The 16,309-nt window shown below is 51.9% G+C and overlaps 1 protein-coding gene across 3 annotated transcripts in view; it reads right to left on the minus strand.

The window, feature by feature from the left end:
• The window catches only part of Pacsin2 (protein kinase C and casein kinase substrate in neurons 2), a 94,093-nt gene that overhangs the window by 14,361 nt on the left and 63,423 nt on the right, over positions 1–16,309 (minus strand). For all 3 annotated transcript variants that reach the window (XM_042697930.1, XM_042697929.1, XM_042697928.1), the window contains exons 2-5: positions 14,126–14,263; positions 5,265–5,421; positions 2,578–2,813; positions 1,006–1,161 (exon numbers count right to left, since the gene is read on the minus strand). In XM_042697930.1, the coding sequence (XP_042553864.1) occupies positions 1,006–1,161; positions 2,578–2,813; positions 5,265–5,421; positions 14,126–14,185 (609 nt within the window). In that variant the 5' untranslated portion in view covers positions 14,186–14,263. The remainder of the gene's footprint in view (positions 1–1,005; positions 1,162–2,577; positions 2,814–5,264; positions 5,422–14,125; positions 14,264–16,309) is intronic.

Genomic DNA, 16,309 nt, shown 5'->3' on the forward strand with positions numbered 1-16,309 from the left:
GAGACAGGGTCACAGGTGGGACCTCTGCTCTCCTGTTTCTGGGCAGTATGTAATTTATTACATAGTGCCCTCTTTGACCTTGGCCTCATTCACAAAGCAGAGTTGCTACCACGTAAATCACAGGGGTGTGGGGAAGCCCATCAGAGGCCTGAAAAGGTTGGTGGCAGCTATGAATTTGCTCCTTGACCTGTACACGGGGGACAGGCCACTTGCTGCCAGACCACAGAGGCAGGAAGCAAGGCCTCCTCCATCCATCACTCTTGGAGTGGGGGCCAGAAGACAATGCTAGGAAATTATTTTATTTTGGATGGTACTGGGGATTGAATTCAGAGTGTCAGGTTCACTAGGCAGGCACTCTACCACCTGAGCCACGCCTCCTCCAGCCCCTTGTTATTTTTGAGGTCCGGTCTTGCTCTATGCTCCCGCTGGTCTGGGCTGCAATCCTCCACATAGCTGGAATCACAAGCACCCGCACCCTGCCATATGCTGAGACTTTTATGCGCTGACTGGCCTTGAAACTCAATCCCTCTATCTCTGTCTGCAGCCCTCTCTCCACACTGATACACTGATGTGAGCCTCCCCTGCCCACATGTGTCCTCTGCTTCTGGAACTCCAGTTCTTCCTCAGCAGCATTCCAAGTTCCACCTGGCTATGAGAGCCAATAGCAATATGGTACTTATACATCGACCATGCTCAGTTTCACCACTGCGCCCTACACAAATGACTCCTCTCTGCATGAGTCAGGTGCCCCCAAGACTCTGGAAGCCACCTGCACCCCTCCGTCCTCCTAAGCATGATGGTTGTCCAAGTCTGCTAGCTAGCGCTGGCCTCTGCCCCCCATCTGTGGCAGGCACTAAAGGGCTTATTTGTGTGACCCCAAGGGCAGAGATTTTGTTCACGTTCATTCCATCCAGCCAAACAGTCACAAAAGGCTGATAGATATGAAATACAACTGACCTGCTGATATATAAAAAGCAAAAAACCACCAATGGGGTTTCAACTTACCTTCAGAACATCTTGCTTGCATTTTTCTATTTTGTCTTGTAATTTCTTGAGCTGCTCTGGGTTCAGGGATGGGTCGGCTTTGCTGTTGGCTTCTCGAGAGATGGCCAGCTTCTCTTCTTTGCATGCCGTGTGGTGGGCTTTCTTTGCTGCCTCAACCTACAGGGAGAATGAGTTCTGAACACCGTGCTGCATTAAGTTCTGGGTCTTCACCAGCCATTACACAGACTGGGCGAGTGTGTGCTGTCGAGAAGGGGAAGGCAACATACCGTGTGTACTCTCTTACTGGAGCCAGGCATGCTGAGCGACCTCGCTCTGTTAGGATTCACTGAGGACCTGCTCAGTGCCACACACAACTCTAGGCACCAGAACACAGCAGAGGACCAAAGAACCTGGGCTTTCATGAGCTCATGTTCAAGTTAGATGAGTTGAATGTAGGAATTAAGTGCTGGAGGAAATTGGGCATTAAGTACTAGTGAGAGTAAAACAGGGAAGAGAGACAGCAAGAGCCAGGGATGGGCAGGCAGGGGTGGGCTGCACGAAGCCAGCTGAGATGTGTGGAGCAAAACCCAGGAGGAGCTTGCCAGGATAGTCAAGGTGGAGCAGGTTCCAAAGGAGAAAGCTCACAGGAGTGGCACGGGCCGTGCCAGCTCCCCAGCAAAGTGACAGGCCACACTTCCCATGGATTTTTAAAAATTTCTTTAAAAAAACAAATGCTATATTGGTCATGCTGGTCTCAAATTTATGGGCACAAACAATCCTTCCACGTACTGGGACTACAGGCATATACCACCGTGTCTAGCTACATGATTTTAATGGCTGTTTTATATGCACACATTTTAATGGCTATTTTACACACACAAATGCATACTAGTTTAATAGATGCTTTCTATTTTAAACCAAAGTCATAAACTATATTCTAGAATCAATGTCAATATCAATGTCCCTGTGAGAGGACACAATGCTGCATTATGAATGGGCTAGGGGGCAAGAAGGAACAGAGAAGAGATGTGGCTGGATCAAGTGGTAGAGGACAGGAGAGCCTCTGACAACTCAGAGGTGGAGCGTTACTCTGGATAGGCAGAATAGAAAGCCACACAGCCTCTGAGAAAAGCCACGTGGAGGGGGGAGGTTTGGGGGAGGATGTCCAATGAGGAATGAAGGCCAGGCCTCAAGCAGGACAGAACCCATATACTAAGGGCCCAGTTGACCAGATGACAGCCTTTAGCTAGGTCATAGCCTCAGAGACTTTGACCATTGAACCAAGAATATCAGCCCCCCTGCCCCCTCTTTTTTTTTTTTCGAATTTGGGGGAAAAAAAATCCATGCAGGACAAAGAGCAAAATTATATTACTCCTTTCTACTAGTGCAAAGGCTCTTTAAGTCTCTAGTGCAGAATTCCCCAGGCTGGAGGAAGTATGGTGGTGGGTGGGTGGTTCTGAGTAAATGGCAGCCGCCTTGGCTGCAGGTGTGAGGGTGGCTTTTCCTCTAGCAGCGTGATGGCCACAGGGATCCTGCTGGAGGGGCTACAGGGGAGGGGCCAGGCCAAGCAGCAGCCTGTGAGAAGCAAGGCACCTCTTTCAGCTTCTTGGCCCAGGGCTTCTGGGCCTTCCGGAAGCCATCCTCTGCTTCCTTGGTCTCCTTGAAGCCTCCCATCATCTGTTTGTGAAAGGCTTCCTTCTGCCAGTTCTTGATCTTCTCGAAGTCCTCGTTCATCAGCGAGGCCTTCACCTCTAGGTGCAGCTCGCTCACTCTCTCCGCCTCAGACATGACAGCCATCCAGGCCTTCTCCACAGTCCCATACTGGGGCCCTGGTAGGGGAGAAGCAGAGGCTTAATCAGCCCTGGCGGGAGGCAAGGGTTTCCTGTCAACCTGCAGCTGTGCACATGGGAGCTGCCCAAGTGCTAACAGTACCTTTTCTAAAGCTATTGAGCTCTGTAAAAACTGTCTGCAGTTTAGAAGTCTTAAGCTGTTTAAAGATACCTGGAGAAGGGGGGACCTTCTGAAAAGAGCTCACCCCTCTCCTTCCCCTACATCTGTAGTGTAGTCACTGTGATTCACCACCATGGATGGCCTTTGCCCGGAGTAGAAGGACAGAGGCTTGTCTCCAGGGCAGCTCTGTCCCAGGCCTCTGTGTGCCCAGATGGAAGCTCTGGACAGTGCGGTCATGGCTGTGTCACGTCACTCCATGCTAGTGGCTCTCAGTCCAAAAAGCTAGCCAGGAAGGGCAAGCGGCTTTGGAGGATCCCCTTGTGGTATCTGGTTGTGTGATTGCTAATTAACTGCTCTGCCACTTGAGCCACAGATTCTGTCTACCCCTGCCATGGTAGTGGGGATAGGACTCTTGATCTTGTTAGCAGGAGCTCCACCATTTGACCCATGCCCACAACCCTGCATTTTGTTTTAGGGACTTCATTAACTTTATTCTGGCTGGCGTTCAACTCACAATTCCCCTGCCACCTGAGGAGCGTGGATAATAAGGTGTGGACCCCCCCCCTCGCCCCAACTTAGGAAGGAAACTTAATTGAGGCTGTCACTGAGGATTAGGGGTTCAGGTGGGGAAGGGCAAGGGCTATACAAGGCTGCGGGGGTGGAGGTGGGGTGGAGAGAAAGCCAGGCACTGGTGGCTCATGTCTGTAATCCTAGCTACTTAGGAGGCTGAGATGTGAGGATCACAGTGAAATCAGCATGAGCTTTTGAAAAGTCCATGAGACTCTTATCTCCAATTAACTTCTCGGAAAAAGCTAGAAGTGGCAGTGGCTCAAGTGGTAAAGCACAAAGAGGCTCAGGGACCCAGGCCCTGAGTTCAAACCCCAGGACCGGCAGGGGGGGGGGGGGGGGGGAAGGACACTAAGGTAAAAATGGCAGGGAGGAAAGGGACGCACAAATGCAGGGCTTGGGGTGGCAGAGATGGAGCCTCTTTGAGGCTCTGACACCTTGTAACTACAAAATGACACATGCTCCCTGGCCTGCTTTGGGGGCCAGACAGCCAAGGTGAGAGTGGCCACGTGACAGAAGCACCAAAGAAGGGACTCAGAGGAGAGCCTGGGCCGGACCCTGAACTGGCCATGACCCACGCCAGCATCCTGGGGAAAGGACAGGCCGCTTCTCTAGGCATGGCTGACCCCTCACCTGGACACCTGACTCCTCTAAGTCAGCTGTCATGCTGGCAGAGCCTGCCCCACACAGCCTGACAAGCTCCAGAAGCTGCTTCTGTGCCTGGAAACCTCACGCTCGATCAGGCTCCGCTCTAGCTGGGCACTGGGCTCTGGCCCACAGCACTGTGTCACCACACCTCAGTGTCTCGAGTCTGTGGTGAGGAGGGAAGGAGCAGGCCTCCACCACAGAAACAGGAAGTTCCTCCCTTGAAGTCGAGCATTAGGGAGCAGGCCAATGGCCATCCTTCAGTCTGATTTGACAAGCTGCATGGCCAGGCTTAAGGGTAAACTGCCCTGGGTGTTTCAAGACAAGGTGATGAGTAGCAAGGCCTCTTGGTTGGTGGGACCTCTTCAAGTTTCTTCCTGCTCTGAGTTTAGCTGGCAGGCCCAAGTGTGTCCTATGGTCAGCAAGGGCTGCAAAAGGAGACTTAGGGGCTGACTGCAAAGAACATTCCAGGTTGTATGCAGGTGGCTCCCACCTGTAATTCTAGGTACTCAATGGACTGAGATCTGAGGATTGAGGTTTGAAGCCAGCTCAGGCAGGAAAGTCCTGAGACTCTGATCTCTAACTAACCACCAAAAAGCCAGAAGTGGTGGAGGTGTGGCTCAAGCGTTAGAGCACCAGTCTTGAGCAGAAAAAGCTAAGGGGTAGTGCCTAGGCCCTGAGTTCGAACCATAGTACTGGCACAAAAACAAAATGAAACAATCACAGCATCCCAGTATCCCCAAGGAGTAAGGAGAGACGCTTGTACAGCTTGTACCCACTGGGTAGCGGGCATCCTGCTGCCCTCGTAAAAGTCATACCCCTATCCTAGTTACTCAGGAGGCTGAGATCTGAGGATCACAATTCGAAGCCAGCTGGGGAGGAAAATCCATGAGACTTCATCTCCAATTAACCATCAGAAAACTGGAAGTAGAACTATGGTTCAAAGTGGTAGACCACTAGCCTGGAGCAAAAGAGCTCAGGGACAGTGCCCAGGCAACAAAAGTCACATCCCTGAGAACTATAAGATACCCTCTCTTGACCCAATTTATTGGAAGAAAGTGGCCCAAACAGGGACTTGGCAGATGAGTAGCTGGTGCCCCTGCCCGTGGCCTCGGTACCTTTCTCCACGAGCTGCTTCCAGCGCCGGGCCCACTCCGTGAGCTGCTGTGCGTAGGCCTTCTCAATGCGTGCGCGCTCATGCACACAGTTCATGAGGTCACTACATAGGCGATGGCCATCGTCAATCCGCTTCACAGTCCGCTTGTAGTTCCCGACCTGGGAGACAGAGCCAAGCTGTGAGGCGGGCGGTCAGGGTGGCTGTCTACTCCGCAGACCCTCCCACAAGTGTGCAGCCTGCTTCTAGCTGTTGTACAAACAGCCTTCATGGCAATCAGGCCCCCCCATGCTTATTCCAGAGGCTGTCCCGTCTCCCCGGTCTGAAAGGCACGCTGTGCTACCCAACAAGCTTCTCTTTGTTCATGAATAGGGATGTACATCCAGCTGGCCTGAGCTTCTCAACAGACTCCTGGCCAGGTACTAGGCAGAAACAACTGGCAGGTCAGGGAGAGAGGCAGACAAGCGAAGGGCTGAGGATGCTGAAAGCCCCTCCTGTGCAGACCGCGTGGGCAGGGGTGGCTTCCCGGGGAGGGGACATCTAAGGAAAACCTGCTGAATTACCACTACCTCTCAACTACAGTAACAGATGACTTCACACTTAGGGAGTACCCACTAGATGCCAGGCACCATGCTTGATGCCTTATGCCCACAAGTATTGCCAGCCCCTACCCCGCAGGAATACCTGCCCCCCTTTTACAGATGAAGAAAATGGGGCTTGGAGCAGTGACACCTCCCCCAAAACCTCACAGTGGCTAGGTGAGAGCTGCTCACTACACAGCTCCAGGCAAGACAGTCTGGATGGCAAAGCTCAGAGCTTTAGCTGCTTTTTCAAGAGCAAGTTTGAGTTTTGACTTATTTTCATATATGAAAAAGGAAGTTAGGTAAATTAGAAATCATAAAGAAAATGTTAGTAACTAAGTTGGGGCAAAAATCAAAACATTCACCAGGTGCTGGTGGCTCATGCTTGTAGCCCTAGCTACTCAGGAGGCTGAGATCTGAGCACTGCAGTTCAAAGCCAGCCCGGGCAGAAAAGGTCATGAGACTCTTATCTCCAATTAGCCACCAAAAGGGCCTGGAGTGGAGCTGTGACCCAAGTGGTAGAGTGCTAGCCTTGAGCAAAAATAGATCAAGGGTAGCACCCAGGCCTGAGTTCAAGCATCCAGAATTGGCACCAAAAAAAAGTCATGGACTGAGCCATGGACCCGGATGAGTCGTCAAATGACACTGAAAAGAGGATTTGTTACATTCTTATTCTTTTTCTACCTCCGTTTAAAAAAATCTAGGCCATCTTCTTGTCCATTTAACCTTCTCTAACAGTCTCCACTTAGCTGATCATCTAGTAGTTTCGCTTTTCTTTATAGTCTGAGACAGGAACCTGAACATGGTATGTGGCATTTTTGCTTACTGGCTAGCGTTCTATCAGCTGGGCCACACCTCCAACCCCTAGTACTTTCTCTTTGCTTAGGTCTTTCTCCCTAGAGAAAGGATGGCGTTTGCCTGTTTCTGTAGAAAGGGGAAGCAGCGCTCTCTTGGTGGCATTGTCAGTTGTTGCTCCTGTTCTGAGCTGAGGAGGACAAGGAAAGGGTCTGCAGGTGGAGGAGAGAAGAGATCTGGCAAAAAAAAAAAAAACAAAAAAAAAAACAACCCAAAACAAACACAGAGCCCCCAAGAGTCCTGCACATAAACGGCCAGAGGACAGAAAGAAAGGGGCTCTATCCTGAGGCCAGACCTCTAGAGAGGCCGGAGATGACTTGCTGCAGGAGACCCCAAATCCTGTTGAGCCAGGGGCCCCCAGAAGGCAGGTGCCCTGGGCAGCCTTCTGCAGAGCCCTGGCATAATTTCTGGCTGCTTGCTGAATGTAGGCACAACTCTTAGACTGCACAATCCATCATTCTCTCCACAGATGCCCTCCAGCCCAGGCATAGGCTGGCAGAAACTTCTCAGCCGGCAGTTTAAGCATCAAAACATCAGGCTGAACCTGAGTTGGGACTTCACATTTTAGCAGCCCTGCTGGAAGGTGACCACACATACATGGTCCCTTTGAACTTTACAGTAGGAGGCAACATACCCCAAACACAACTGAGTATGGCTGAGCTGGGCAAGAGGAGCAGAGATCATCGCAGCCCTAATGTGGCCTCAGTGCTAGAAAGCTAGGAAGCTGCCATGCGCCTCCTGTTTTCATCTCCCTTCAGACTGGTGACCACCATCCAAACAGGGATCCTGGCACTTCTGAAACCTGGCCACTTCTCTGATTTTGAAAACTCGGAGAAAGATTTCAGGAGAAGGGAATTTGCTAACCAATCATGTGTTGGCGCCATCCATCAGCACACACAGTGGCTGCAGTTTGTTTTTTGGTTTTTTTTTTTGCCAGTCCTGGCACTTAGAACTCAGGGCCTGGGCACTGTCCCTGAGCTTCTTTTTGCCCAAAGCTAGCACTCTACCCCTTGAGTCACAGCACCGCTTCTGGCTTTTTCTGTTGATGTGATTCTAAGGAGTCCATCCCAGGGCTTCATGCAACTGAGGCAAGCACTCTACTGCGAAGCCACATTTCCAGCCCCTGCAGTTCACTGTTGACTTAGAGGAGCAGCCACAAATCAGGGGAGGCCCTCAGCAAGCATCCCACCTCAGGCTTCCACGAAGGCTGTCAGTGGTCCCGGAGGTGACAGAAGAGCCTGTCCCAACCCTGTGACAGCTGGGGACAGGCCGTGGGTCCGCCAGGCACAGAGCCGAGAGAAGGGGTACACCAAATGCCCCCATGATGCTGGCTGTGCTGTCCTCCGTTAAATAGCACAGCTGGCTGGAAGCTATGCCTGGCCATTGCTTTATGGAATTAAGTCTAGTGGTAGAATGCTTGCCTAGTTTGAGTTCAAACCTCAGTACTACCAAAAAAAAAAAACAAGCCCAAAGTAGCTAGCAATAAAGGAACGGCCTATCCATCCTCTGAGCAAAGTGCACACTGTACTCACAAGCAGGAGCCACCCCAGTCTCTGTGCCCTAGAGGGTGTCTATGTGTCTGTGTTCACAGCTCTCTCCCCATGGCCTCCACGGGCCCCGATATTATAAAACATGAGCAGGCCTGTAACTCTAATTACTGCCAAGGTGGAGATCAGAAGAGTCAAAAATTGAGCCCAGCCCAGGCAAAAGGAAACTTTGCAAGACCCCAACTCAACCAATGAAAAGCTGGGGATGGTAGTGTAGACACATTATCCCAGACACACTGAAAGCACAAATCAGTGGGTCACCATCCAGGGCACTGAAGCAGAAATGAGAGACCTTATTTGAAAATAATAATGGACGAAAAAGGCTAAGGCTCTAGGGGCAGAGCTCTTGCCCAGCAAGGGTGGGGCCCAAAGTCCAGACTCTAGTACCATCAACACAGGATTTAAACTTAGAATCTGCCAGCAAGTTGTAGATAACCTGAGAACGACGGGACTCCGAGGAGGTGGGTCTGGAGGACGTGAACTCGGGTAACCTACAGACTAGCCAATCCAAACCTAGGCCTGGGTGGGCATATGGCCCTTACAGTATGTAAAACAGACCAGCAGGCCTTCTGTCATGAAGCACACATGTGCCCTAGGACAACTCTGAAATCCCTCCTGCTTCCTCTCCCGTTCTACCTTCCTCAAGGCATGGCTAGGCCAATCTTTCCCACGAAGGCTCCCCGGGCAGGCCTCCTGGCCAGACCCCCATGGGCAAACACTTGCATCGCCTGCACTGAAGCAGCTGGAACCAGCCCCCCTCCCTGTCTCCAGCTCCTGCTGGCTGCTGCAGCTGGGGGACACGCAGGCCCTGGCGAACACTGCGCCCATGGCCAGTTTCTCCCAGGGCCTGGCCTCCTGTCTTCAGCTGGACTGCTAGCCTCCTGGTGACAGACACCCCATTCTGTCATCATCCACACGTCATAATGGAGCATGGCTGCGCTCTGCTGGGCAGGGAGCTGACAGCGCCACCCGTGTCACCCCACAGAATCGGTGCGGTCCCAGTCAGCAGTGAGCCCATTTTGGTGATGAGGAAACAGGTGTGAAGGGGTGCGGTCATCTGCGCCTGTGCAGCCAGCCGTGCCTCCACGGCGTGGCCGCCCTGGACTGAGACCTGAGAAGAGGTAACAGAACAGCGTGTGCCAATGAGACTCATCCCAGAACCCCACATCTCTTCACCACTAGGGCCTCTTAAATGACCTGATTTGACCATCAGAATGACCGTGCCCGGTAACATGGAACTCGAAAGGTTTGCACATGAAACCTGTCCCCTCTAAACTGGCAAGGAAGATTGAGGGCAGGCCAGCTGTGCCAAGTTGGCCAGTAGAAGGCACAGCCCCTGGCAACGTCCCTTGAGCTAGTCTATGCAGGCAGAGGCAAGTGTCTGACCCCAAACTGACAAAGGCCGCCAAGAGGCTTCAGCACCTTCTCAGTGGGTTTGGATGACAAGATGAAGCATGAGCCTGTTCAAATGCCTGAAATACTGTCCGCAGATGGTGAAGAGATGAGCTCAGGTTTTTGGCAGTGCTGGGACCGAACCCACAAGAATGCCCCTAGGCCCAAATGAGTCCTTCCTTGGGCTCCCTTGACTTTCTCTACCAAGGCCTTCTTCCCTCTACCACATCTCACAAGGGGAGCACTCTGCGGCCCTGCCCCGAAGTACACGACCTTGTATGAATCTCTTCTGTGAACTTCAGTTCCTTCGGCTGTAAGGTGAGAGCCACACCCACTGGGGGACCACGGACTTGCAGGCCAGCTGGCTTCTTCCCCACCACCCATGCTCTTAGCTGTCATTCGACAAGACCAGGCCTCTCCCTAGTCATTTCTTCATCTCCATTCAGAGAGAACTGGATGACCTCTAAAAGTGCTTCACAGTTCAAGGTCTCCAACTGAGCTGGATCTCCACTGACACCAGCCAGTGGATTCCAAACAGAGGCGTTCCTAACTCTCAAGTTTTGTTTTTTTGTTTTTGTTTTTTGGTCCGGTCGTGGGGCCTGGGCACTGTCCCTCAGCTCTTCAGCTCGAGGCTAGTGCTCTACCACTTGAGCCACAGCACCACTTCCGGCTTTTTTCTTTTTGCTTATGTGGTGCTGAGGAGTCAAACCCAGGGCCTCATGCATGCAAGGCAAGTGCTCTACCTCTGAGCCACCTTCCCAGCCCCCCTAACTCTCAAGTTTGGAGCATCTGGCCTCTTGCCACTCAGATACTAAACACTGCTGGGAGTCAAGGGCTATGTGAGGCACTAGCAATGTCATGGTGAACACACTGTTCCTAGGCTGTGAGACTTAGGGCAAGCTACCCACCAACAGCGATACTGGCCCAGTGAGAGGGAAGAAGCTCAGCCGAGGCTGGAGGAAGGTCATGGCCTGCCTTGCATGGGCTAGGCCAGTGCCCCCACTCTGTGACTCTCCATAGCAGCTCAACCCATCCTGCTCCCTCGAGGGGCCATGTATTAAAGGAGCGGGGCTGAGCTGTGCTTTTATTTTTCCTCATTCTCCAGGCTGGCCGCAGACAGGGTACTTACTCCACGATGTGTTCCCAGGGCGTGGATGGTGCTGACTAGGATTCCCATTCCACCTGGAGTTGCGGAGAGCTCAGAATCATGGCTAATGAAGCATATCAGGACCGATGCCCAGGTTCTTAGTGCAGCGGTCACAGCGGCCCTCCCCGAGCACACTGAGACACCGCCAGATGCTAACGCCTTGGCCTCTCAAGGCATCGGAAGTGAGCAACATTACCAGAAGAGCAACAAGAGCACAAAGCAGCAGGAGGGCCTCCCAGATCCTCCTTCAGCAACCTCCAGGGCCTGTGTGATTTCTCCCCAAGACCAGCTCATCCCAGGAGGGCTGGGAGGCTGTGGGGCGGAGGCTGCACTTGGCAGGATGATATCTCGTCTTTTCCTCTAAATACTACAGCTATAAGCTCCTGGAGGGCAGAGCCCTGTCCCCCTGCACGGGGCAACCCTCTTCAGTTAGTGCCTAATGACGGGGAAGAAGAAATTTAAGCACAAGAGACTTTCCTGGTGGAGACCGCAAGGCTTTCTGGGAAAGGATGAGGCTTCTGTGAGCAGGAGGAGCGGAGCTGACAGCAGGCACCTCAGTTACTCAAGAGCCACATGGGGCGGGCTCCTGATCCTTAGCCAACCAACACCTGTCAAGGTGGAGGACAAGGGCACTGCAGATGTGACCCAAGATGAAGAGCCACTTCCGGGCCAGCGTCACAGAAGAGCACAGCCAGTCTCAGCATTTACTCTTCAGGCAAAAGGAATATACTCGTCTACTGATAGGCCTACAGTTAAGAACTTAATGGGAAGCTGGAGAGCTCAGGTTAATGACTGCGCTCATTACAGCCACTTCATTTAATAGATGATGGAACAGTAGTCTGCTGGCCTAAACCTACAGTTTTTAAACAAGGAGCTGAACACTTCTGTGATAACACTACATTTAGCTGCTAAATTTTTCCAGCTACCAACTCAGTAATTAAATACCATTGCCAAAGCCACTGCAGGAACAGCCGTAGATGTGTGTGGGTCCCTCCCGCTCCCATGTCAGAGGGACAAAGCGCGGGGCCAGGCCCACCCTGACCTGTTCACCACTCGCCTGCATTCATTCCTTTAGACCTCACAGTGCCCTACAGATGCGCACATCATTACTGCCCATTTAGAATAGGAATTAAAGAAAAATCGGGAACTTACCCAAAGCCACACACAAGCAATGGGTGACATGGCTAGGACCCTGATGACAGCACAATCTCCTGCCCCTGCCCCCTTTGCCCCTTGGTTTACCTGCTGCACCCACAGTGGGACAGCAGGGAGGTTCTGAATTCCAGCCTTGCTCCTTTTAAGTTGTGCTGATGCAGCTTCTTATAGCTCTGCCCCGTACTCCCACCACGCCCCATACTCACACGCCCACCATGGGGTAGCCACCTGGCTAACGTCGCTGCCCCTCTCATCCCTGAAATCCTTCCTGTCACTGAGATGTGTGCTCTGCTCCCCCTCCCCAAGAAAGCTGCTGCCAGCCAGGAAGGACAGAGCCCCTGCTGGCTCTCTGGTTCCATTGGCTCCTGCAGGTACAGACGCAGCCCTGCCAGCCAAAGGCCTGGCCTCCACAGTCCTGTATCCTCCCAGGGCCTAGCAGCACACAGTAGCTGCTCAACAATATGTACTCTCAGCCCACTGGGTGGTTCTGGGGTAGGTCTCCCACCCCTGAATGAGCCTCCTACTTCAGCTTCCCCAATGCTGGGGCTGCAGGCATGAACCAGTGCATCCAGATGAGCAGCCGTGTCTCAACAGAATGTGGTGTTTAGCATGAAGTAAAGCATAACCCCTTCAGTGGAAATACGGGGACGAAAGATGTTAGTGAAGTTGGAGTCCTCTGCCCACCTGAAAAGTTAGGTATTTTGATCACCGTTTCCATTAAACTCAGTAGGAGTTGGCATGTGTTTTCAGATAGCATTACCCAGCTAGGTTTCTCTATGAAGCTAGTCTCCAGGAATCGCCAGGACATGGGGCTTGGCCTCATCATATCTAGCCAGTAATCTTCCCTTAACAGATGAAGACACTGAGGCTCAAATGAGTTAAGTAGCTTGCTCAGGGTCACACAGCTGGTGACAGCATGGCTGGGCTCACTCTTGTCTACAACTCCACAACTGCAAGAAAGCTCCAGGGCTTAAGCCACAGAGACTGAAAGATCAAAAGTTGTAGGGCCCCAGTGGCTCATGCCTGTAATCCTAACTACTCACAAGGCTGAGATCTGCCAGCCCAGGCAGGAAAGTCTGGAAGACTCTTATCTCTAATTAACCAGCAAAAAACGGGAGTGGAACTATGGCTCACGTAGTAGAGCACTAGTCTTGAGTGAAAAATCTCAGGGACAGCACCCAGGCCCTAAGTTTAAGCCTCAGGGACTGGCAAAAAAACAAAAACCAAAAAACCTGACTTTCTGGGCTGGACCTGAAGCTCAGTGGTAGATCACTAGTTTAGCATGTTTCACAGACCCTAGGTTCAATCCCTGGAACTGCAATCAGTAAATTTGTTTGGGTTGTTTTTTTTTTTTTACTTGTCTTTTTCTTTTTTTGGTACTGGGGACTGAACCCAGGACTTGCTAGGCAAGTGCTTTGCCACTGAGCTACATCCTAGCCAATAATCTATAAATGTAAAACTTTAAACTGACTTTTAGCCAGTGGACAGGGAAAGGAAGTGGGAAGAATGATCTCCAAACCAAAACCAAGCCATCAGGAATGGAGCTGCAGGACACAGATGGTCAGGCAGGTGCTCCACCAAGTTCAAGGACAGTTTGTTCAGACTCGGGCTTGTGTGCATTGTGCAGCTTCCCGTACCACCACCATCTGTGTAACACAAAGCTCAAAGTAAAGCGGCCTCCTCAGGTGGAGCCTGGGAATGCCTGTATCATGCCAGTCCCACAGAGTGGCTAGACATGAGAAAAAGCACTGGAGCCGGATGCTGGTGGTTCATGCCTGTAATCCCTGCTGCTCATGAGGCTGAAGAATGAGAATTTCAGTTCAAAGCTAGCCTAGGCAGACAAATCCAAGACTCAGATTTCTAATTAACCAGCAAAAAGCTGAAAGTGGAGTTATGGCTCAAGTGGTAGAATGCCAGATTATGAGCGAAAAAGCTGAACAAGATTGCAGGGCCAAGTTCAAGTCCCAGTATTTGCACAAAACATTCCTCAGCTCTTTTCATATCAGACTTCCCAGCAAGGTGAGCTCTGCCCTGACAGAGAGCTGGCTAAACCCAGCCCCAAGTTTCTGCTCCATCTGGATTTGACAGCAAATGCCTGCCTCGAATGCGCCTCTCATTCCAATCTCCATCAGACACAATGGCGGTGGCACCACCGACCAGGCTCTGCGTTTGGAGCATGAAGCATTACCTCCCAGAAGCTGTCGCTGGACACTTCCACGCCCACGGAATCATCGTACGTGACAGACATTTCTGCACAGGGCAAGGGGATGGCCGTGAACGCTCGGGTTCAGGGGTCCACTTCAGATGCTCAAAACCAGAGGCACACCTAGGAAAGAAAAACACACATGGCTGTGGCTTGTACACTCCCAAGGCAAGAAGCAAGTCACCTGCAGCAGCCGAGATCCCACGTCCACACTGCCTTCTCTGCACAGCAGTGGAAGGGCTTCCTTCTGGGAGAAAGACGTCTTCACACTCTGGAAGCTGCATGTGTGTTCCACAGGGGTAAGGGAAGCTCAGAGACACCTTAGAAAGCAGGTTAGTAACCTCACTAAATACCCTTCCTCAGTCCCGAGGGACCTTAGGGAAAAGGACGGGGCCAGAGACAGTCAGCTGAATATGCCAAGCAGTGGCCCACCAGGCCCAGCCCAGCCCACTCTCCCCATGGGGCAAGACCAGGACTGGGAGGAGGCATAACCCCACTTTCCACGTCTAACCCCACTCTCGAAAGTTCCTGGTACCATCCCAGGAACTCTGGGTCCTCTCATCTTTTTTGTTTTTTGTTTTTGGGGGACTATGTAACCCAGGTTGGCCATAAACTCCAGATCCTCCTGCCATGGACGTCCGAGTTTGAGGTAACAGGCTCACATCTCCACAAGCAGCAGCAGCACCCACAGTCTTTGACAGACCCATCTCAGTCACTGATGCTGTGTCAGCCACGCACCATCTGTGTGCAGCACAAAGAAAAACAAACCTACCACTTCTGAGAAACAGGTTCAGTGAAGGCCCTCACTACCATCGTAAGCAGACACCGGCTCCATCCTCCTCACCCTGTATTCCCCAGACTTCCACAGCTTAGCAATGGGAAGACAGGGGATGGAACAGCCAGACTCCGGAGCACCTACAAGGTATAAGACTTTGAGACTCACCTGACCCAAAAGTCCTGATGTTCTCTGTGGTTATAATGGAATCTACACCACAGAACTATTGTGAGTCTAATCCACAGAAAGGCTCAGAACAATGGTTGTTCCTTGGAAAATGCAAAACACTCAGTAAGCAAAAATGCAATCATTACTGATATTATCATTATGCTATGATTACCATTACTGTTATTTTTGTTGTTGTTGTTGGTCCTGGAGCTTGAACTCAGGGCCTGGGCACTGTCCTTGAGCCTCTCTGTGCTCAAGGCTAGCACTCTACCACTTGAGCCACAGCACTTTTTCTGTGTATGTGGTGCTGAGGAATTGAACCCAGGGCTTCATGCATGCGAGGCAAGCACTCTACCAATAAGCCACATTCCCAGCCGCCCCTTACTGTCACTTTTATCTCTATTTTGCAGCTGAGAAAATGGATGCCTGGGTAATGAGCAGTGGAGGCTGGCATTGGGGCACCAGCTTGGCCTGTTTACTAAGGCAATGTTCTTTCTACTACACCAAGACCTTTTCCAAAAACGATTTCAAATGTAGATACATCAGCATCCTGACAGCTAAACGCTCACTGCTGGCTACGGGGTTTAACCTTGTGAACTACAGGACTTCAGCAGGCAGTACCAGTGTGGGGGCCATCATCTACGAAACAGGAACGGACCTGGTACTCAAAGCCCCAAACCACTCAGGCCAAAGGGACAAGAGTGCATAGTTAGGGCCACACCCTAACAGCCTTTCACCGCCAAGAGAACCCTAGAAGAGGACACACGTGCCTGGAGCTGAGCACAGGCAGCATGCTGTCACCAGTCAAATCAGTAGATGCCACAAAGGCCGCCTGGCATGGGTCACCAGCCACGGCCCTGTCCTACCTCCCTGTGTCTACGACTGGAAAGTCTCCTGCCCGGAGCAGCTGCCTTTGCCTCAGGCTCCACAAGAATACCTCCCTGGCCTTTTGGTTCAGGCTACTCTCCAAGTGGCCCCATCAAGCCACCACTGGGCTCCCGGGCCAGTCCCCTGGAGCGGCTGTGGGAGGATGGGCCCTGGCCTGGGCTGAGGAGCAGCTCAATGCTCAGCCAGAGGCCTTTATGCTCCACAGCCATGGTTCAGACATCAGTTGAAGATGGGTTTGCTTATGATTTATTAAACAGACCACCAAGTGCCAGTTGCCAAGCAGGTTCGGCACAGGGGCCAGTGGAGAGGAAACAAAACCAAGACACACTGGGGCTGCC

The sequence above is a fragment of the Dipodomys spectabilis genome, unplaced genomic scaffold, assembly GCF_019054845.1.
Source record: "Dipodomys spectabilis isolate Male_0828 unplaced genomic scaffold, ASM1905484v1 ptg000230l, whole genome shotgun sequence".
Classification (NCBI taxonomy): Eukaryota; Metazoa; Chordata; class Mammalia; order Rodentia; family Heteromyidae; genus Dipodomys; species Dipodomys spectabilis.